The following is a 22,738-nucleotide window of genomic DNA, read 5'->3' on the forward strand; positions in this document are numbered from 1 at the left end:
CCCCACTGGCCTCTGTACCAGCACAAAAAAACAAAAACCAAAGAGGGGCACTTCACGTCCTACTTATGGCAATAGCGAAAAGAGTATGTTCACAAGGATATCTTGTTGCATGCATCTACACTCAGATTTACATCTTTTTCTCTTTGCGATCAAATAACAGTCGAAACACTCATCACGCAAGGAGTCCATCATTAATGCACTTGAGATGGCAGTCCACAAGCACTCACACACACACACACTCAGGTTGGGCCACCGTCCCGTACGTTGCTTGGCCCGCGATGTCTGATCCATCTCCCTAGCACAGGCGGCTCCCTGATTTGTTCCTGGGTCAGATGTGTGGACTCATGTAGTGTGGATTCAAAGGTGCAACTCCCACCATGCAATTCCGGAACACCTTTTATATCCCCAAACTCTCCGTCAGACTCAAAAATTATGTCTACGTTGTTCACTCTGGCGTAATACTTTCTTAGTCTATTGGCGTGCACCCACCGCTCAGAACCATCTCTGAACTTGACAGCATAGCTATCGGGTCGTCTATGCTCTTTTATCGTTGCCGGGCCCACCCATTTAGGTCGCATCTTGTTCTGCTGGTTCGTATCTAACACGAGGACTTCCTCACCCTCACAGAACCCTTTGGCTCGTGCCCTTAGATTGTATTTCTCCGCATACGCTTTCTGCAGCTGCTTGATTTGGTGATCTACCCTCTCTGCTACTTCAGCCATTTGCTGCCGCAGCTTGATCAGATGCTCTGACGTAGCCTTATTTAGGCCCGTAGGTGGTGTCCAGTTCCCTGTCCATGTCTTTTGAAGGATGCTTAATGGGCCTTGAGGGACGCGCCCATACATAACATCAGCTCGCGTTACGTTTTCGACCGTGGCTCTCGCTGTCATCTTTGCGTCCTGCTGGTGGCGACCTAGCTCATTACCAGACCCTACATTGGGCCTCTTCTGTGGGCAGTTCCACTGCACGTGACCGAATTTACCACAGCCATAGCATTTTGGTGGTTCCCTGTGCTCGTCCTTGGATCGATTTCCTTGGTTCCGTGGCTCGCGCGGCTTTGCCTCATACTTTTTTGGCTCCTCTGCAGCCCTTTGACGGCGCCCACGCCTACTGTCTTCATATTATTCGGCAAGTTGCGCAAGCTCCTTGTGTTTCAACCACTTATCTGTCTCCTGTTGGAGAATGTACTCGCGCATTTCGTCCGGCATAATCTGCTTAGCGCGGTCTGCCACCATTAAGGCCCGAACGTCCTCTAATGTTCTCACTTTCCTACTTTGCAAGTAGTATCCAAGCGTTACGTCCAATTGGGTGACAAACTGACCCCAGCTTTCGGCATCTTTTCTGCAAGTGTAGAACCTCCGCTTGTATTCTTCAGCAGTTAATCTGAGCTCCGCGAGTACTAGCTCCCGAATTTCCTCGAAACTCTTACTGTGTCGACCGACTGGTTAGCCACGAGTGCCTGAGTTTTTTCATTCAGGAAGGGCATTATAATTGGCCCCGCGATGTCATTCGGGATCTCGCAGGCCCTTATCATATTTTCGGCGCTTTTGAACCATGCAGGAATGAGGTCTTCCGACCGTGGCATTGGCGCGAGGATTGCCCTTAGATCATCCGCGTGCCGACCCAATTTTTCCCTTCTGCTACCATTTCCCGGGGTGCCCTGACCTCACTGAATCAGCGTCTGGAGCTGAATCTTTAGCCTAAGAGCTTCCATCTGGAGCTCCTGCTCCCTCAAGCGCGTGCTACCCTGGCTGCTGTCACTCGCCGGGGTGTTAGCGCTCTGCCCATCCATAATCGTCACGTTCTCCGTGCATTCCCCATCAGAGTCCGTGTCACTAGCGTTTTGACTCCCCACGCGAAGCTTCTGTGCTCGGGTAGTGACAGACATCGCATTCCCGGAGAAAACGGGAAAGGGCCCACCTGTGTTCTGCAGACTTCTTGTTCGTGCTGCGCTGGGTCGGTGTCTGTCTTTCCGCTGTCCACGTTCAGCTGGTGGCGGAAGGGGTGGGTGTGCCACTGGTGCTCACTGTGGTGCCCGTCACGTCCTCCAGGCCGATGAAGTCGCCAGCCACAGATGCTGCCGAAGTCACCGCGCTTCGCTTCGTCGGTCCGCTTCCTCGCTGTCGGCGCTGACGTGGGGCCTTGACTCCGAGGCGTCGCACAAGGGTATCGCCTCACTTGGACCTTGGTCCCCGGGGCTTCTCACCAAGATGTTGCCCCGTCAATCTTCCGGAAGGTACTGCCTCCAATCGCTCTGCAGGAAGCCGCTCAGACGATCCTGGTCACGGCACCAGTTAAACTTTCCTGCCCTCCTACGGATGGGAACGGCGGTTAGCTGTACGAAGAGCACTTCTGTTCTTCGTCCGCTCGTCCGGCGACACGTTGCCGGTTGGGGCAGCAATTCCAACTTCTTAGAACAAGACTTATTTATGAAAGACGGGACCAAAATACAAGGCAGTGATGACAAGGCAGTTTAAAGAAAAGGCAGTTTAAAGAAAGGCAGTTTAAAGAAAGGCTGTTTAAAAAAGGCTGTTAAAACGGCCGAGCTTGAGACTCGGCGCGCTCGTCCCAAGGCGTTCTTTCCCACGGGTTTTAACCCCTTCGATAATTGGGCGGAGCTTGAGTAATCTAGCTCTCGCCCAATTTTAACCAACCGCAGTGCAGTGGCACCGTATGTGCAAGTGGGCGGAGCCCAGGGCTCGCCGGTCCGAGCCCAGTGGACCTCGCTCCTCCTGGAACGTGCTGGGCGCGTGACTCAGCTTACGCAGCTCGCTGCATGCACATTCGATCCACCGATTGCCACGTGTCGGAACAGAAAGGATTAGTGCTGCAGCTCACCCTAAGCGCGGGCGTCACGCCTCGACGTACATTCCTCGATTTCCCCCCCGGGCATGACCGCTCCTGGTAACAGGTGCAAGGGGGGGGGGGGTCGGGTCCTATCGGCCCAGTGGGCTACCACTTAACACTGCACCATGTATCAGGTGCAGTAGCGTGCACCAGCTTGGCATGAACAAGAGGAAGCTTTAATGTGATAGCTGCTTATACACCCCCCTACGCCAGTATTGTTAGTTCTGGGTGTGCTGCCGCCAGCTTAAGACAACAAGATGATACAAGAATGACTGTTTCTATAGAGGCAAATTCCACAGTTTTTGCCTGTTGGATGGGCAGGGCTATTATCTAAGCGTACTTCATTAGATGGCCAAGACACATTATTACATATTTGTTTCCTTTGCCGTTATAGTTGGTAGTGGGTCCAGGATATCCATGCCAACCCTCACAAAAGGCACCGAGAGTTCTCAAATTCTTTAAGGGAAGCTAGCCTGCAGTTTTCTAGTCTTTTCTGTCCAGAAGGGCAGTTTTCGCAGTAATCTCGATGTCTAAATGCATGCCTTGCCATTAATAGCTGCACTTCAACATCCTTTGCATCTTCATTACTTCAAAATGGTCTGTGCTAGGGGGATTACAAAAAACCTGGAAGACATGCAGTGCCATTGACTTTGATGCCATTGACTTTGGTGTCATTACTCTTTCCCATACCTGGCTAGCCTTCCTTCCTGGCTGCTTAAGCCACATGCACTTTTGTAGTGGCCCCTGGTTCTGAACAAAGTAACACTTGTAAGGGTCCAGAGCAATCCACTTCGAAATGGCATGAAATATTTTCTGTAGTGTTTTATCCCTTGGCTGCTTGGTACAGACATAATCTATACCTATAGCTGAACAGAACTCGTTCACGGTGCACACCAAATTAGCTTGCATCTGTGTTAGTTTGCACTTCACCCGGCTTGTGCTGTGTCTTAAAATCATATTCCTGATGTTGCAGATTCTATCATGCAAAATGTAAGCTTAGGTCCTCCACATTTAGCAGCAGCAGCTGACAGTTGGTCACTAGTCTGAATTTTGATCCCTAGAAGTAACCCCGAAAGTGCTGCATGACCCAAACCACTCCAAGGCGCTCATACTCAGTGGCACTGTACCGCTGCTCGATTTGGCTGAATCCGCCATTTTCACAAGCTGTGGCACCTTCTGGAGAGCAGTGAATACAGTTAAACCTCGATATAACGAAGTCGGAAAAACCGGCACTTTACTTCGTTAAATTGAAATTTCGTTACGCCGAAATTCGCCTCCCAGCATGCAAAGGAACTTCCAAAACGTGTTGTGAGTGCGGTGCACGCACGGCAAAACGCTTTATTAATGGTGAAAATAGACTGTTATCTTTTTCTGCGCTTTTTTCTTCATCAACAAAGGCGTCACACGTCGTTCGTAGGCCCAGAGTGACTGGATGGCATCTTGGTCTTCTGCGCTAGCAAACCGCCTGAGCACGTCGATCGCGTCGGCCACTTCGCGAGTGGTTGGGATGTCGCACTCATCGTCGGCTTCGCCTTCGCTGTCGTCTTGAGAGTTTCCCAACACGTCGTTCACGATCGTTTCCACCGTCACCTCCTCCGTCGCGAGGACACAGGAGTCTCCAAAAAGATAGTCATCCAGCTCGACTCCTTCCGGGATGGCACCGTCGCTGCGAAGACGCTGCCACCTCTCATCAAGCGCCTCTTCTTCCAGCGCGGGCAAGTCCGCTTCAGAACTAGCTGCTTCAGCTGTCTTGAAGCCCGCTTTGCGGAAGCAATTCTCAAAAATCTCCTTTGAGGTGGAGTTCCAGGACGCGGACAACATCTCAAGGGCCTGAAACAAGTCCACTTTAGTGGGGCGTTCTAGTCAGAGGTCAAGCAGCAGCTTGTCAATTAGCCGCCGGCGATATGCACACTTTACGCTGTTTATTATGCCCTGGTCCAGGGGCTGAATTAGTGACGTGCAGTTCGGCGGCAGAAACTTCACCTCAACTTGCGACAGTTCTAAATCTTCAACAAGGTTGAGGACTGGGCAAGTTGGTAAGTATTTATTTTAAACCAGCCAGAAGACGCGACACAAAAGAAGAAGCAAACAAGACGAGGCTGGACTAACAACTGAAGTTTTATTGAAAGGAAGAAAATAACGAAGACTCGCACTGAGATGCGCGCGCACATAAGCCGTATCAGTGAAAGGGCAAAAAAAATTTTCAATGTCAGGGTCTTACTAACAAGTTATCTAAAAAGGCAATTTCCTTAGCGTGAAGGTTTACCGACGGCTTAGCCACACACGTGTCCTTAGCCTTAGCAATGTAGAAGGCTTCAACTATCTCGCGACAGATTTGTTTTTCATTTCTATAAACTACAGTAGTGTCGCTGAAGTCAGGCGTGCAAAGAGACAGATCATCGTCCGATTTGCATTCTCGAGATTGCACGTGCAACGCCAGATTAGAGTTCGCCTTCCCACCCAGAGAGTTAGAATGCTCCGTCAGGCACACATTTAGACATCTGCCCGTCTGCCCGTAGTAGCATCGACCACAAGGCAGCGGAACGCGATACACCACATTCTTTCTGCAAAGGGTGAGCCGTGTCTTATGTGACACTGTGCATCGGGAACGATCACTTGATGTTTTATCAAGCCTCCTTTTTACGCTGGCGCACAAGCCTCCTATCTTGTTTTTAGCTGTGAAGACAACGCCAACGTCATACTTCGCCGCAAGTTTCTTGAGTCGGTGTGAAACACCATGGAGGTAGGGAAAGGCGGCCACCTTTTTTCGCCGCTCCTCCACGTCTGCATCTTCCGGCCCCGTGTTGCCCTTTCTCAAGCGAGTCAAAACACGTTCAGACAAGCGGGCAAGGTGGGCAGTTGGAAACCCAGCTGCCATTAACTTTGAAACCTGCTGCGAGAATGAGTCCTCAACGCGGTGATGGCAAGACTTGCGTAAAGCGGACTTGATGCATGCGACTGCCAAGCCATCCTTTACCAACCTCGAGTGGTCAGACTGATAGCTAAGCAGAGGCTTCCCTGACCTGGGGCTGTAGCCCCAACATACGTGATCGTCCCCAAAGCACAGGTCTAAATCAAGAAACTGCAAATGGTTATCTTTAGGAAATTCAGACGTAAAAGACAGGCCCTGACCGCCCTCCTTGAACATTCCTAGAACATCTTGTGCCAACCTATCAGAGTCATCCTTGCCTAAGAAAATCAAGTAGTCATCAACGTAGCGAAACTCTACTACGCCGATGGCTTCCAAACCAGGCTGTAAAGCAGTGTCAACTTTGGAAAGAAAAATGTCGCTGAGCAAAGGTGCGACCTGTGACCCTATCCTTTCAATAAAACTTCAGTTGTTAGTCCAGCCTCGTCTTGTTTGCTTCTTCCTTTGTGTCGCGTCTTCTGGCTGGTCTAAATCTTCAATGTGGTGTGCGGAGCAGTTATCCAAGATGACGCACACTTTGCGTCCAGCGGTTTTCATGTCCGCGTCGAAGGCTTGCAGCCAGCCACGGAAAATATCACGCGTCATCCATGCTTTTTGGTTGGATGCGTACTGTATTTCCAACTGGCGCGAATTGCTGAAGCACCGCGGCTTCTTGCTGCTCCCTATCACGAGCGGCACACGCTTGTCGCTGCCATCCATGTTGGCACAAAGCAAGACCGAGATGCGCAGTTTGCTATGTTTCCCACCGTGACACTTTTCACCTTTTAATGCCAACGTACGACACGGCAGCATCTGATAGAACAATGCCGTTTCGTCGGCGTTGTAGACGTCGGCTGGATCATAGTGCGCCAAGATCTTCGGCACTTCTGTGTCGACCCAAGAAGCCGATCCTGTCGTGTCAGCTGATGTTGATTCACCACTTAAGATTTTGCCCACGATAGCATGACGGGCTTTGAAGCGGTGCAGCCACCCGCTGCTGGCCTGAAAATCGTCATGGCCGAACAGACAGGCAAAATTCCTCGCCTTTTCTTGCAGTAATGTGCCGCATATGGGAATGTTCTGTTCCCTAACCGACACAAACCATGCAAAGACCGCCTTATCCACATCTTCGAAAGTGGGAACCTTCAACCTTTTTCGTTGAGCGTTTGTTCCGTTCTTCAGGGATTCGAGGATAGAGTCTTTTGCTTTCAAAATCGTCGAAAGGGTGCTCTGCGGTATGCCGAACCAGACGGCGACATCCTTCTTCTTTGGCTGTGGCTAGAGTTCCGTCCAGACGGAACTTCAATTTGCGCTAGAGTTCCGTCCAGACGGAACTACAATTTGGGCTAGAGTTCCGTCCAGACGGAACTTCAATTTGCGCTGGAGTCCCGTCCAGACGGAACTTCAATTTGCGCTGGAGTTCCGTCCAGACGGAACTACAATTTGGGCTAGAGTTCATTTTATTTTCCAAGTAGTGAGAAATGTCAATAGAACGTGTTTTGGCTTGGGTTCGTTAATCCGTTTGCATAATTTCGTCTGCGTTTCCTTGGTCTCGTTCTTGTTCCGTTCGCGCTGCTTTCTACCCAGAATGAACGCATATCAACTAGGCCAACTTACCATTGTACTGTAGAGAAATGACCCAATTAGAATTGATTATGGCCCTTTTGCTCAAATTATGCAGTTGGGGCAGCCATGAACACCAAGTTCAGTGAATGTGCAAAATGTAGAAGTATGTTCAAAGGAAATTTATTTAGCCATGCAAACACTTGTTTATTTTAAAAGAAAAGGCATCACATTAGGTGGTCTCGCATTTTATGCACTATTTTCGCAGAACCATGCTTTGGCTTCTGCTAAAGTGCTTTCTTTAACATTCTGGCAGCACATGTGGTACCAGCAAAGACATGCTTCGCAAACAATTGATGGTGCTTCACTTAGCAGGTCCTTGCAAGCATAGCACTTCCACTTCATATTCTTGCGCTTGACATCAAGCACGTGTTGCACAGCACACCAGCCATCGGCAGTGAAAAAGTTTTTCACGATAGCAACGTTGAGCTGACTGTCCAAGATGGACTCTGGCAGCCTTGAAGGGATGGTCTCGACCTTGTCTTCCCCTGCAATACAAAATTCATGTGACCATGAGCACACTGTAATGAAGCCTCCAAATGCACTTTTCTATTCTTAGCACCTCAGTAGGTGCAGAATTCACCGTACATAAGTTGAAAGGCCACTTTAAAAAAAAAACGCCCATCGTATTAAGCCAAAACAATCACCACAAAATTTAAATCACTTAGTATTCAATAGGCAACGTTGCTACAAAATGGGCTTAGAACTGATGTATAGCTACACACAGCCAGCCATGTAGAATGTGACCATATTGCACAGTGTATGCCCACCTAGCCCCTTTCCACAAAGAGCTGGAAAGATTGGAATAGGACTCTTAAGTTCACTCACCCAGGCAAACTTCTTGTTCCAAGGCAAGTCTGGCACTTCTGTCCCCAACTAGCCAACCAAGAATTTTCTTTTGTTTCTCAGCTTTACTGAGATCAGAGAAGGCTTTTGGAGCTTTCCTCCTTTTAGGCAGTCCAATTACAGTGACTGCAGACCCCGCTGGCCGACCGCGAGGTTTAATCTTCTTAGGCATTTGGACTGCACTCAGCTCTGCAGCGTTCGCTGCCTCAGTACTATCAGCTGACGTAACTGTAAGCACAGGGCTTAGAGACATTACTGCTGCCGCTTTCTCAACTTCATTGAATGGTGCCACATGGCCAGGTACCATTTCCAGCAGTAGCTGACTTGCAGTTTTCACTGGGCTTGGGGCTGATTCGTCTTCAACAATGGGACTGACTGTGTCAGGGTGCTCCGAGAGAGTGACTGGCGCTTCGTTCCCTTCATGTTCTTCTGGAAATGGAGAAGAGCTAAAAGAACAATCTGATGCTGAGTCTGTTTCAGTGCAGTTGTACTGCTGATGGGAGTTTTGTTGATCAGACTGCTCCCCTTCCCACTCCTTTTTCAATAGTTTTAAAGCTTGTACACGCTTCAAATACCGATCATTGCATTCCTCTGATGCCAGCTCAGCCAAGTACTTGCAGAGTGGAAACACAGCTTTGTACTTTTGCTGCTGTGTCATTGGCCTTGGCTTTTTCGCAACTGGTGTGACAGATATGGTTGGAGTGTTCGGTGCCTCTTTAGTGAACAATCGTTGTTTGCAGTGGTAATATTTTTTGCTCCATCTTTCATTACAAAGCTTTGCTTCATAAAGACTAAGGCCTTCAGCTCTCCTTACTGCAAGGATGTGACGACAGGGCAGCATCATTGAAAGCCTAAATGAGCAAGTGCAGCTGTGCAATGTTGTTACAGTTTCACCAGAGCTTGACTGGCATCGCCACTGATCTTGGCAGTCAGCTTTGACAGTAACATTCTTTGACTGCTCATCTTGCTGCTTAACGAACGGAAAAGCATAGGGCGTCAGAGTCAGCTGATACTGCTGGAGATGCTCCTCCACTTCCAAACGTGCGGTACGTTTATATACCGAATCTGCAGCCATATGGTCCCTCTCTTGCTGCATTGTGGCCAGAATACTGAAGAGTGCTGGAACAAACTGCTCAAGAGAGCAGTACAGAGGGACAACACTCTTTAGTTTTGCATTAATACTCTCGAGGCGGTTGTTGGTTGTATTATTAAAGCTCCCAGCTAAAAACTGTGGTCCTTTGTGCCATTCATTCTTAATGCTGCACCAATTTTTGTTATAGTACTCCAGTACAGATGCTGGTGCTGTAGAGTCCAATTGATCTTCAAGCCTCGCAAACTCTTCGTCAGACCTTGCATACACCATCCTCTGAAGAAGCTTGAGGGTATGGTCACGTTGTTCTGCTGACATGGTCATCTTTGCGCAGGTGATTTCACGCCTAAATGTCTTTAGCGTGTGAAACACAAATTAAAACATGAGCCTGGGGAAAGGACTTCTTGAGCAAATCTCGCTCTAGCAGATCCTTATCTGCCATGATGCATCTTGTTTTTGTCCAAGAGGGATTGAGATCCTGGAACTTGTCAAGGAGCCACTTCAGGCTGCATTCATCTTCCCTCACAAGAATGGCCACACAGACTACTTCTGTAGCACCATTCGAATCTTCATTGTGAATGACGTACACTGGTGTCCTGACATCTAAAAGCTTGTATGTGGCATCGATGCCTAAAAACTCTGGATATGCAGCCATTGTATTCCGCATTGAAGGGGTGGAAATAAGGAGACCTTGGAAGTTATTGTCATCCACCAGGACATGGCAGTCAGAACCTACATGCAGTTAAAATAAGGAATGAAACGAATGTGAGAATGAAGATATTCCATAACATCCAATATATCTGTATGCAATTCAACAAACATACTGGGTTACAACTGATGGTGTGCAATGCACATTAAACTTACCATAATCCTTTTGAAGGAGGTGCACAGTTTGCTCAAGGTCATTCCTCGTTGCCGGCTTCAAAGAGCTGGCCGGGTTGCTGAGGTCCTTCAGCAGGACGACTTTGCCTGTGTCCTGCTGAATTTTCTGCTTGAGAAGCTTTTTATTTGCCTTCAGCTGCATCAGCTGCCGGACCTCGACCTTTACGGCTTCTGGTAGCGCTCGCTGCTTAGGAAGTTGTTCATATATGGCCTAAAGAATAAAAGGTACCATTTTAATGCATTATAATATGAACACTACTGAGCGTGAAGAGATTATTTTCACTGTTTCAAGGTTTCCAACGATTACGAATTCGTACTGCTGTCCTCAACTTCGCCCTAAAGTAATACAGACAGCACGAAAGCTGCAAAATTTATCAATTTGTTTGGATGCATACCTGAGATATGGGATGGTTGTGCTCCGTGTGGCTGGACATAACCTCCAGGTGCTCTCCATCCGCTGACACGCAGCACTTAAAATAGGCCGGGCAACCATCTACAAACGTCCTGTGGAGAAGCAAAAATGAAATAGTTTCATATACATTCCGCTGCTAATGCGATGGATGTGAAAAGCGGCACTTACTTTGTTTCTCGTTCACCTCTGCTTCGCGTTTTGAAGGTTCGGCCGCCCTTGATGCAGTGGTAGTGAACTTGATAAACAAGTGTGTTTTCATTGATGTACCGCTTGATTCCCTTCCGCTTCGCCGCTGCTACGGCCCGTGACTCCCGCTTGTAATGCTGTACGTAGTTTTCATCACTGTACGCTTTCACGGCATCCTCTAATTCCTCAAACGTCGAAAACTTTTCGCCAACCTTTATAGCGCAACTGGTGCTGGCACGTGGTAGCGACAACACGGATAACGCGATGTCTGACGATGTGCTACCGCTGCTACAAACCACAACCACTTCGGATTGGATTGGATTAGATTGGATGTTGGGGCTTATGTTTCAAGCGTCTCATTTCTTCCCCATTTTCTATATAGTTATAAATAATTATAAATATAAATTAATAAATAATTATAAATATATATTATAAATACATAAATAGGAGCATCGCATCGTCATGATCATCATCATCGCAAAGGTGTCCGCCTGAGCGCTTCTAAACCAGAATAAAAGCAATATAAGCGTGCACCAATAAATGTTTGTAGTACACTTTAGGACGGTATGCACTAGGCGTAGTATGGACAGTACGGACATTTTATGGACGGAACTCTAGCTGCAGTAAATACTTCCGTCTGGACGGAACTGCAGCAGCAGCAAATGTTCCGTCTGGACGGAACGCTAGACACTTCCTTCTTCTTTTCACCATTTTCCACGGCTTTGAGCACATTCGCCTTTTCTTCAAGAGCTAGGACTTTGCGTTTCCCACTCATTCTTTCCGAGATGTCAGGCGCGCGCACAAAAACACGGCGCGAGACACATCGACGCGTACACTTCAGCAGCACAAAACCGTCAGAAAACTTGCCGTGCACGCTTCGGTGGCAAGGCCTAGACTGCGTGGGCGAGAAAACTGCGCGACTGAATGTGTCGATGTCCTCTAGCGGACTTACTCGACACAACGTTCGGCAGTGTCACCCGTGCTACCCCAGATGGCGCGGCAAACGGCACCTTGTCATCATCATCGCGATTGCCAGCCATGTACAGCTGTGCCGCGGCCGTTTTTAGGGGCGCAGGTTAGTGCACGCACACTTTTCAACCACTAAACTTCGCAGTATACTTTTATTAAATTATTTTGGTTCATCTCGAGCCAGCAACAAAATTTCGTTACGTTGAAAGTGCGCCAGAACTACTTCGTTATACAGAGGTTGAAAATACATTGTGTTCTATGGAAGCGAAGTTATAGAAACTGAAATACTTCGTTACATCGAGGATTTTGTTACACTGAAGTTCGTTACATCGAGGTTTAACTGTATTTGCTACTGGTTGAAAACAAACACACGTGCGAGACGCAAGTCTGCTTCAGTTCCATGAGGCACTAACTATGCCGATGAAGTGGCGATTGTATGCTTGACAGCTGCCGCCATATATCGCATGCGTCTGACACTAACATGAACTACGCATGTGCAGTAGGAGCTGGTGCTTTGCTTATTACCAGTATTACTGGCAGTGGAGAGGTGTGCATGTGAAAAAGGCAGGTTGCCAGCTTGAAAACATGCCATCAAAATCCTGAGACAATACTGTGTCCGTTGAAAACTTCAAGGTGTCAGTAGCTACGATAAAAGTTGGCTGAAATCTGGATATCTTAGCAAGGAAGTCGTAAGAAGTTTCTCCTTTAGTTCTCTGAGCACCCCCTGTGCTCATTTGACCATACAAACTATGTTTTTTATAGTTAGCTCACTTAATGGCTTTGCGATTCAGGCAAAATTGCATGCATGCCTTCAGTAGTGTCCGACAAAGCTAACAAACTTATGCAGACCTAGAACTTCAGTTGGTCTAGAAAAGTCACAAACACAGCTTAGTTTCCCTGATTCGAATCTTACTTCATCTGTGGAAACCATTTGTTTAAGGTATCTGAGCTGTTGCTGAAGGAGTTGGCACTTTGCAGGTTTCAATTTTTGACCCGTGGCTCTTAATCTGATGAGCACACCCTCAATGGCCTCCAATTGCTCAGCAAATGTGTAATTGATGACATTGCTTATGTAGATGAAGCACCTGTTTCCTAGCAGACTGGCCAAGATTACATCCGCAACTCTCTGCCAGATGGCAGGGCCGTTAACATGTCCCATCAGCATGCGTCTCCACTGAAAATGGCCAAAGATGGTTTTAATGACAAGTCCACTTAGGCCCCCGCATGAAAGGAGTCATTGGTAACTTCAAATCGGGGAAGCATTCCACGATGGCACAACACCGGGGTGAGGTGGTTGCTAGCCACCAGGAAATGTCATTCACCGGGGCCCTGCCCTGTTTATTTTATTTATTTATTTATTTATATTTATACACAGTACCTACAGCGCCCTCATTGGGGCATTATTGTAGGGGGGAAACATCATAAATAAGAACAAACATCTAGTGAATAATAAATTAGGCAAATGATGCGGTCTACACAGAAAATACAATAAACCCATGCACACGGAAGCAAAAACAAACAAACAAACAAACAAAATAAAAACCATTGTAGAAAGGCAAACGTACCCTAAACACACACATACACACACAAAAAAAAGATACATTTTAAAATACAGCACTGCTTAAAACATAATACACTCGGACAAGAATTATTGCACTTATATTGACAGGTGGCTTTGCAAATCGGTCAGAAACGATGTAGGAGGAGCGGTAGCGACCCGCGAAGGGAGACAGTTCTAATCATGCACTGTTCGTGGGAAAAAACTATATTTGAATACGTTTATACGGCAATTGTACTCGCACACCTTGAGTGGGTGGTCAGTGCGGGCGGAAATGTAGCTGGGTTCACTAATGTATTTCTCTTTTGGAATTCCAGTTTTATTATTAAGCACATTATAAAAGAAAGAGAGTCTCAAATATTTGCGCCTGTTTTCAAGTAATGGCCGTCCCAACTTCTCGCGCAAACCAGAAGAACTTTTTTGGAAATTGTAATCGGCGGACACAAACCTAGCAGCCCGTTTCTGGATGCGCTCCAGCTCCTCAATATTCAGTTTTGTATGCGGGTCCCAAACCGCGGAAGCATACTCAAGTATCGAACGTACAGTAGACATGTATAATGTCTCCTTCAGCGTAAGGGGAGCGTCCTTAAAGTTACGTCTGAGAAAGTTTAATGTGCGACTGGCTTTAGCAGATATGTAATTTACGTGTGTATTTCATGATAGGTCAGTAGAAAAAAAGACTCCCAAGTACTTATAAGTTGAAACTGCGGATAATTCAGTGCTACCAAGGAAATAGTCTGTTTGGAGGAATTGTTTCTTTTTTGTAAACCGGACCAGATTACATGTGGAAATGATTAGTGCCATATTCCAGTTGTTGCACCAAGAGAATACAGAGTTGAGGTCATGCTGTAGTGAAATTGCATCTGCTTCAGAAGAAATATTGCGGTAGATACAACAGTCATCAGCATAAAGTCTGATTATACTTGAAATGTTACTAGTGAGGTCATTTATAAAAATGAGAAATAGAAGAGGGCCCAAAACCGACCCCTGCGGAACACCTGAAGTTACACCCACACTTTCCGAGCTGACACCGTCGATAACCACGCACTGTCTCCTTTCCGCAAGATCCGCCTCAATCCAGGATAAGAGTGAGGTAGGAATATTTAATTTTGAAAGCTTCTGTAACAATAGGTTGTGAGCAACTAAATCGAACGCTTTTCGAAAATCTAAAAATATACAATCTACCTGACCGGCGGAGTTTAAGGAAACAGAAATGTCATGTGTGAATTCCACGAGCTGTGTTTCACATGAGAAGCCGGACCTAAATCCATGTTGTGTCGAACAGAAAAAACTATTGTTTTGTAGATGGCTAATTAACTGAGTATAAATGACATGTTCCAGTGTTTTGCACGACACGCTCGTCAGCGATATGGGCCTATAGTTACATGTTTTAGTTTTATCACCACTCTTATGAATCGGAACGACATTGGCACTTCTCCAGTCAAGGGGCAAAGAAGAATTCTCTAACGATTTCTGAAATGCAACGAGATACGGGGCAACTGAAGCTGCACAATTTTTCAAAACGTAATTGGAAATGTTGTCAGGCCCTGGTGCTGATGTAACTTTAATTTTCTGTAATAAAAGCATGATCCCCCGTTCAGAAATTTCTACGTCATTCATTCTGGTCAGGGTGCTGGAAGATTGAAAGTCAGTATGTGTATTAATGGGATCGGAAAACACCAATTGGAAATAAAGATTGAAACTTCTCGCTTTACCTTTTGAATCCCTTCCAAAATCAGTTGCGTCTAGTATATCAGGCGCAGAGACCCTGCTGTTTCTCTTATTTTTAACATATTTCCAGACTGCCTTTGGGTTTGTATTTAGTTGTTGGCCTAGTGTGCTGAAGTATGCCCTTTTCGCTTTACGGATTTCTTTCGATAAGTTCTTAGTTTGCTTTTTCATCTCGGAGTACAAAGTTAGTGCGGGCGTATCACAATATCTGCGAAAGAGCCGTTTCCGCCGGTTGATCATTGCCCGCAACTGTCTATTCATCCAATGCATATCGTCACGACGCTTGGCTGAAATCAAGCGGGATGGGATGAAAGTCTGCGTCAGTGACAAAATTTTAGTTTTAAACAAGTTCCAGAAGGAATCAATATTCAGGGATGGCTGATGTGAAAGAAACTCAGGAAAAAATGCGTCGAGTTCCTGTGATAGCGAAGCATAATCCCCTTTTTCATAAAAAGACACTTTGCGTGGTTGGGTGTGGTGGGTCTTCATAGCATTACAGGATACTTTTGCTAAAACTACATCATGGTCGCTTATGCCTGGCAGCGTTATGACAGACGAGACTAGGCTAGGGTCATTGCAGAAAAACAAGTCTAGCACATTAGCACTGGTAAGGCCGAGTCTGGTAGGGGTTTGAACAAACTGAAATAATGAGTGAGCACCAATTACTTCACGGAAAGCGGTATACAAGAGGGATGCAGTGCGAATTACTGGTTTAAAACAAGACCATTCTACTCTGGGCATATTAAAATCACCGGCAAGGATAATATGTGTTGCGTCTAAGGCTAATAATGTGTTGCTAAGTTCAAAAAAAGCCTGTGCGCAGGTTGAACCGGGCGTCCTATAAAAAGAGCCAATTGCCAAAGAAGTACCATCGCCCAGCCGTACCCTGCACCAGACAGCTTCAGAGGAATCGTTGTCTAAGTTAACAGACACGCTTCTCAAACTGCTATGAACGAGGATGAACACACCACCACCGCGTACATTGCGATCCTTCCTATACGTGGTATAGGATGGAGGAAATATTTCACCATCACTTATGTTGCTGTCCAGCCATGACTCGGTTCCAATTACCACATGTGCGCTCGTCATTTGTAAGAGTGAGAGGAATTGGTCAGTTTTGTTTTTTAGACTGCGGCAATTAACAACAATACAGACAAGTTCATTTTTAATAGCAGTTTGTGGGCTAGCTAAAAGCCTCGGTGATGGCTATTGGTTTACACAAGTGATATCGTCTGTTTCAATGTTGTACATATAGGTTTTGTTGTCCAGGTTTAGCTTATTAAACCGCAGTTTCAACTTTCCGCCGCGTGCCTTAGCAAACTGCATGAGCTTTTTTCTTTGTTGCCGTACTTTGGCCGAATAGTCCTCGCTTATCGCCCAGTCAGTATCTTTTAGTTTGGCAGCATTTGAAAGAACACGATTCTTTTCTTTAAAGGACAAAAATTTAACGATCAGGGGTTTGTGCTTGTCGGGCGCATATCTTCCTAGTCTGTGCGCTTTTTCAATGGCAGCGGCGTCAACGGAAAGTTTTAACTTTTCAGCGCAAAAAGAGATAATTTTAGTCTCAGACTGTTCCCACGATTCGGTTTCTTTGTCATGGATGCCGTAGAATATTAAGTTGTTTCTTCGTGATTGGTTCTCCAGGTCATCATGCGATGACTCGAGGGCCGTGCACGCGACAGCAAGTTTCTGGGAACTTTGAGATAATCTTTCTACTTCAGGCTTTAGTGGGAGCACCAGTGACACATTATCTTCAACGCTCTTGACTTTTTCTGCGAGTTTTGTTAGTTTTTCTTCGAGATTCTTTTGCTCAAGCCGAATGGAACGTAGTTCGTCCAATATTTCGGTCTGTTGCTGTTGTATCACAGGTATTGTCATGATAGTATCGAACATCTGCTTTTCCTGCTCAGCAGACAGAGGCCCAGGGTTTTGCTCTACGTCTCCCGCAAGCAAAAGCTTTCTTTGAAACAAACCTATGTATCCTGAACAGCTCGAGCACACGTCGTACAGAAGGCGTAAAAACATGCACACAGCAAAGTTGGGATCAGGCGTCGACTTCCTAAACGGTTTGCCATTAACAGAAAGGTAAGAGTAACAAACCTGAAGAAGAACAATATGTAAGCGTCTGGCTGCCATGTCGGCGCCAGATCCCGGAGTGGCTGGGTACAACAGCTGCTTATGTAGGTCATGCATGTGCGGAAGGTTCCAGGGTTGCCAGTCGATGAAGCGTTCGAGCGCCGGTAGCGCTGTGAGGTCCAACGGCGAAGCGTCACCCAAAAAAGCCAGGTCAGCAGAACAGACTTGCTCGGTAGAAGCGGCTCCGTTCATTGGCAGGCACGTCGACATCGCGGCAGCATCGAAAATCGCCATCATTTGCAGCACGTGAAGAAGAACAAGATGTAAGCGTCTGGCTGCCATGTCGGCGCCAGATCCCGGAGTGGCTGGGTACAACAGCTGCTTATGTAGGTCATGCTTGTGCGGAAGGTTCCAGGGTTGCCAGTCGATGAAGCGTTTGAGCGCCGGTAGCGCTGTGAAGTCCAACGGCGAAGCGTCACCCAAAAAAGCCAGGTCAGCAGAACAGACTTGCTCGGTAGAAGCAACTCCGTTCATTGGCAGGCACGTCGACATCGCGGCAGCATCGAAAATTGCCACCATTTGCAGCACGTGAAGAAGAACAAGATGTAAGCGTCTGGCTGCCATGTCGGCGCCAGATCCCGGAGTGGCTGGGTACAACAGCTGCTTATGTAGGTCATGCTTGTGCGGAAGGTTCCAGGGTTGCCAGTCGATGAAGCGTTCGAGCGCCGGTAGCGCTGTGAAGTCCAACGGCGAAGCGTCACCCAAAAAAGCCAGGTCAGCAGAACAGACTTGCTCGGTAGAAGCGACTCCGTTCATTGGCAGGCACGTCGACATCGCGCCAGCATCGAAAATCGCCACCATTTGCAGCACGTGAAGAAGAACAAGATGTAAGCGTCTGGCTGCCATGTCGGCGCCAGATCCCGGAGTGGCTGGGTACAACAGCTGCTTATGTAGGTCATGCTTGTGCGGAAGGTTCCAGGGTTGCCAGTCGATGAAGCGTTCGAGCGCCGGTAGCGCTGTGAAGTCCAACGGCGAAGCGTCACCCAAAAAAGCCAGGTCAGCAGAACAGACTTGCTCGGTAGAAGCGGCTCCGTTCATTGGCAGGCACGTCGACATCGCGGCAGCATCGAAAATCGCCATCATTTGCAGCACGTGAAGAAGAACAAGATGTAAGCGTCTGGCTGCCATGTCGGCGCCAGATCCCGGAGTGGCTGGGTACAACAGCTGCTTATGTAGGTCATGCATGTGCGGAAGGTTCCAGGGTTGCCAGTCGATGAAGCGTTCGAGCGCCGGTAGCGCTGTGAAGTCCAACGGCGAAGCGTCACCCAAAAAAGCCAGGTCAGCAGAAGACTTGCTCGGTAGAAGCGGCTCCGTTCATTGGCAGGCACGTCGACATCGCGGCAGCATCGAAAATCGCCATCATTTGCAGCACGTGAAGAAGAACAAGATGTAAGCGTCTGGCTGCCATGTCGGCGCCAGATCCCGGAGTGGCTGGGTACAACAGCTGCTTATGTAGGTCATGCATGTGCGGAAGGTTCCAGGGTTGCCAGTCGATGAAGTGTTCGAGCGCCGGTAGCGCTGTGAAGTCCAACGGCGAAGCGTCACCCAAAAAAGCCAGGTCAGCAGAAGACTTGCTCGGTAGAAGCGGCTCCGTTCATTGGCAGGCACGTCGACATCGCGGCAGCATCGAAAATCGCCATCATTTGCAGCACGTGAAGAAGAACAAGATGTAAGCGTCTGGCTGCCATGTCGGCGCCAGATCCTGCACATGAACCATAACAACGCAAGGCATAAAACTGTCTTTTATTTGAAAGCCTTTTGTAGTGCTCAAATATGTTGGGAAGAATGTTGTCAGTAGACAGTGTGTGCTATTCCAGCCTTTTGCATTTTGTTGGTAATCTCTCCAATTGTTTCTCTTGTGTTAGATTTCATTTAAAACTATTTTATACTATCTAGGAAATGCAGCTGTGATCTGCACCAGTAGTTGGAATTGTCTCACGTCAGCTTACACAGTGGTGTCCAGCATGACACCAGCAGCAGCATTAGTATAGACACTGGCTGCTGATGCAGCTGTTTGCTTATCCTTTCAATGTGTTTTGCAACATTTCTTTTGGGGCTTGGGGTCATGTGCAATGGTAGCACGAAAAAGGCAGGTTGTATTGCTCTTTAATTTTGCTGTTTGATCGCCCATGAATGTATTTTGCTGTGGTAGCTGTGTGTAAGGCTTTTTTTGTGATACCCAATGTCGGTATCACTCTCAAAGTGAGTGAGCCACTAGCGAAAACGCAAACTTTTCCCTCAAGGCAAATGAGAATGCCGTCCAAGTGAGCGTAGCACACAAGAGTCACATCCGAAGTCCCGTCGAAGAGGAGGCAGTTTTCAGTTCTGCATGGTAATGTTTCGCCTGGTAGCGTACCTGACAGGCTACTCCAAATATGATGATAAAACATGGAGTGATAAGATACTTACACAAATGTCATGCTCACACATGCATAATTGAGCCGAAAGAATAAAAATTAGGATGGTTGGGACATTGTGATGTCTTCAGTGTATAATGCAGGGATGTAAAATGACTACAGATGCTAATTGTGTCTTTGCGGTCTTCAAAAACAGTAATTCTGGGTACACTGGAGTTTAGGGTTCTCTGATCTCGCATAAAAAGTGGTTAGTGTGTATGCCACGGTCAACTGGGTTCAATGGAGACAAGTGCGAGTATGCCTGTGTACCATAGGGAAAACCACAGGGCTGAAACAGCAGAGGGGGATGGATTCTCATTTGAGTGAATGGGAACCAAGTAATTGAGTCAAGTGAATGCCATTTTCTTCACTACCTGCCCAGATTATGTCTGTATCCATCGGAAATCCAGTGGGTTTTCAGAGGGTTCTCAGGATTTGATCCTAACATCTCCTGTATATTAGTCGGATATGTATCAGTAGCACATTGTCTTATCGAATATGTACCTTACATAATTAACTTGCTTTTGTTCAAAACCTCTGGCATGCACGTGTGCATTTCTTCGCTAGGTATTGCGAGGAAAATTTGGATTACAGAAGATTTGACTCAACTGAAGAGGCTCTCTGATATCCAGCATGAGAATATCGGTCCCTTTCCAGATTAAAAATTCTAGCTGGATTCTCCACTTTGCAGCCAGCAGTAGTGGTGCTGCTCCAAATAGGACTTCCCATGTCCAGCCATAAACTTTAAATTGGACAGCCAAGCAGGAACTACAGCTTTGTCCTTTTTGAAATGTGCCTACTGCTAATGCATAGGAACCGTACACATTATAGGCAAAGAGACTTTGGCAGTTTCCTTCTCTATGTGGTGCCTGCTGCAGACCTTTTGCCTGTGATCTGTGTATCAGCCGACAGAGTCATGACACGGCACACCTGCTGTTGTGAGCAGCAAGGAGGAAGCTTTATTGTTGCAGCCCTTTTTATACCCCCGATACCAAAGTTGATATAAGCCGACAAGTCGATATATCTTCCTTGCTCACAGGAATTAAGAAACTTGTCGGAATTGTTCATTATAATGAAGTGTGACGCGGGGCTTCCGAGGTGTGGTCGATCTCCTTGGTGCTAGCTGTAATGGTTCTTGAGGCGTGGTGACTCCTGTCAAGGCTTCGGCCAGGTGGCTTGTGTCTCCAGGGCCTGGCACTTGCTGGCTGGATTCCAACAGCTGGTGGCTTTCCTGCTGTGGAAGGCTGCTGCTAAGGTCAATGTCACTCAAGGCATCCTCATTGTCTAGGCATTCTGCTGAATGGAGCTGATGTCTCCTGTTTCTGCGAAAGCAGTGACCAGTATCAGTCACCAAGTGGTAGTAATGGGATGAACATTCCTCCGAAACCTAGGCTTTAGGATTCTATCCGAAGTCACTGTGCAAGCGAGCTACCTCACCTGGTAGTAATTGGGTGAGACTGCGGCCCCGCATCATCTGTTTGTGCTTTTTCACTTGCACCTCCCTTGCGTTTCCAAAGTCTGGTAGCCTTGTCCTTAGCTTCCTTCCCATAAGTAATTCGCTCGGAGACCTCCCGTGCTCCAAGGGCATTGTTCTATAGTTCAACAGTCCCAGCCAGTGATCCTCACCGGTCTTTGTACATTTCTGCAAGATGTGTTTTGCCACTTGAACACCCTTTTCTGCAAGGCCATTTGACTGGGGGTAACGTGGGCTTGACGTAACATGATGGAACTCATATTTGGCCATTGTTAAAAGCCCACACAACTGGGCTTTGATCTTCAAGTCGCGAAGAAATTGCTCAAAGGGCTCACCTTCAAATTGTTGCCTTGTTTGGAACATGTAGCGCTCGTAGATCGTTTTTCTTTTTTTCAGAGTGTAGTACTCCTCTAACCTTCTGACTACCACGTCATACTCATCGCGTAACTCGCCGTCGGCGTACTTGAAGATGATGTACACTTCCAGCACTTCCTCGCCTATGACATGCAAGAGCAGTGCGACTTTTTTGGCAGAGCCCTTTGTGGAGTATCCAGCAGCTAACATGAAGGTGTCAAGGTGCTGCCGGAATCGTTTCTAGTTTACTTCCAGGTTGCCTGAGCACATGAGGGGTGGCAGCTGTCGCAGGGCATCCATCGTTGCTAAGCACGTTCAAACTCCACAAGTTGTGTAGGTAATTTTTCTGCAGGCTGCGCCATGTAACAGCCGCCAGAGTCACGACACAGCATACCTGCTGTGATGAGCAGCAAAGAGGAATCTTTATTGTTGCAGCCCTTTTTATACTCCTCGTACCAAAGTCGCTACTTCCGGCTACGCTGCCATTAATATAAGTCGATACAATTTGTTTGATAAGCTACATGTTTAAAAGTTCTTGCTGGGCAAGTTGGTAACTGTACAGCTTTGGTTACAGGCGCGAAAAACAGACTCCCATCTTTCTGCCTTGTGTTGTGTCTGTTTTTCGCTCCTGTAACCAAAGAAGCTACATGTTATTCCTCTGAAGCGATAAACTACCTAGTTACTTTTCCTGCACGTTGCTGTGCCTCAGCGGCTCTGACATTCTGCTGCTGAACTAAGCATCACTATAGTGGCTGCATCCGAATGAAGGCAGAGTGCAAAAACAATTGTGTACTGGGATTTTGGTGCATATTAAAAAAGCCCAGCAGGTCAAATTAACTGTGGCACACCTCGTGTGCGGCTTTGGCATGCAGAAACAGAGCATTGCTTCATCCTTGTTCTATATCTGCATTATTTTGATCATCTAAGGTGAAAAGTCAACTTGCCTACTTTCTTGCTTTGTTTTGTGCTGTACAAAAAGCACTAAAGATTTAAAAAATAAACAAACATGGCACCTTGTTCGTGCTGCCTTACTTCTTTTGTTCTTTCTGTACAGTTTAGCATAATGAAGTCCTTTTAGTTCTAGCTGTCTGTCACTTTCCAACACTTGTAGTACTTCTGTTATGTCACTTTGGGGCTCTGTTTTTTAGTGCATTCTGTGCTGTGGGGCAAGTGCAGTATATTGTAAATGTCATTGCAGTGACCCAGTTATTCTGAGCTTTGCAGCACGTTCTGTGATTTAAATAGATGAGCATATGCACATTGCTGCTGCCATGTGTTGCAGCCATGATAGAAATCAAGTGTGTGGTATTTGGTTAGCGGAGTTTT

The 22,738-nt window shown here is 47.0% G+C and overlaps 1 protein-coding gene across 1 annotated transcript; it reads right to left on the reverse strand.

The window, feature by feature from the left end:
- Nucleotides 1–8,155: 8,155 nt before the first annotated feature.
- Nucleotides 8,156–9,698, reverse strand: LOC144121604 (uncharacterized). The gene has a single exon (XM_077654903.1). It carries the CDS (start codon nucleotides 9,636–9,638, stop codon nucleotides 8,199–8,201), a length of 1,440 nt encoding a protein of 479 aa, XP_077511029.1. The 5' UTR covers nucleotides 9,639–9,698; the 3' UTR covers nucleotides 8,156–8,198.
- Between the last annotated feature and the right edge of the window lie 13,040 nt (nucleotides 9,699–22,738).

This window comes from Amblyomma americanum, chromosome 2 (assembly GCF_052857255.1).
Source record: "Amblyomma americanum isolate KBUSLIRL-KWMA chromosome 2, ASM5285725v1, whole genome shotgun sequence".
NCBI lineage: Eukaryota > Metazoa > Arthropoda > Arachnida > Ixodida > Ixodidae > Amblyomma > Amblyomma americanum.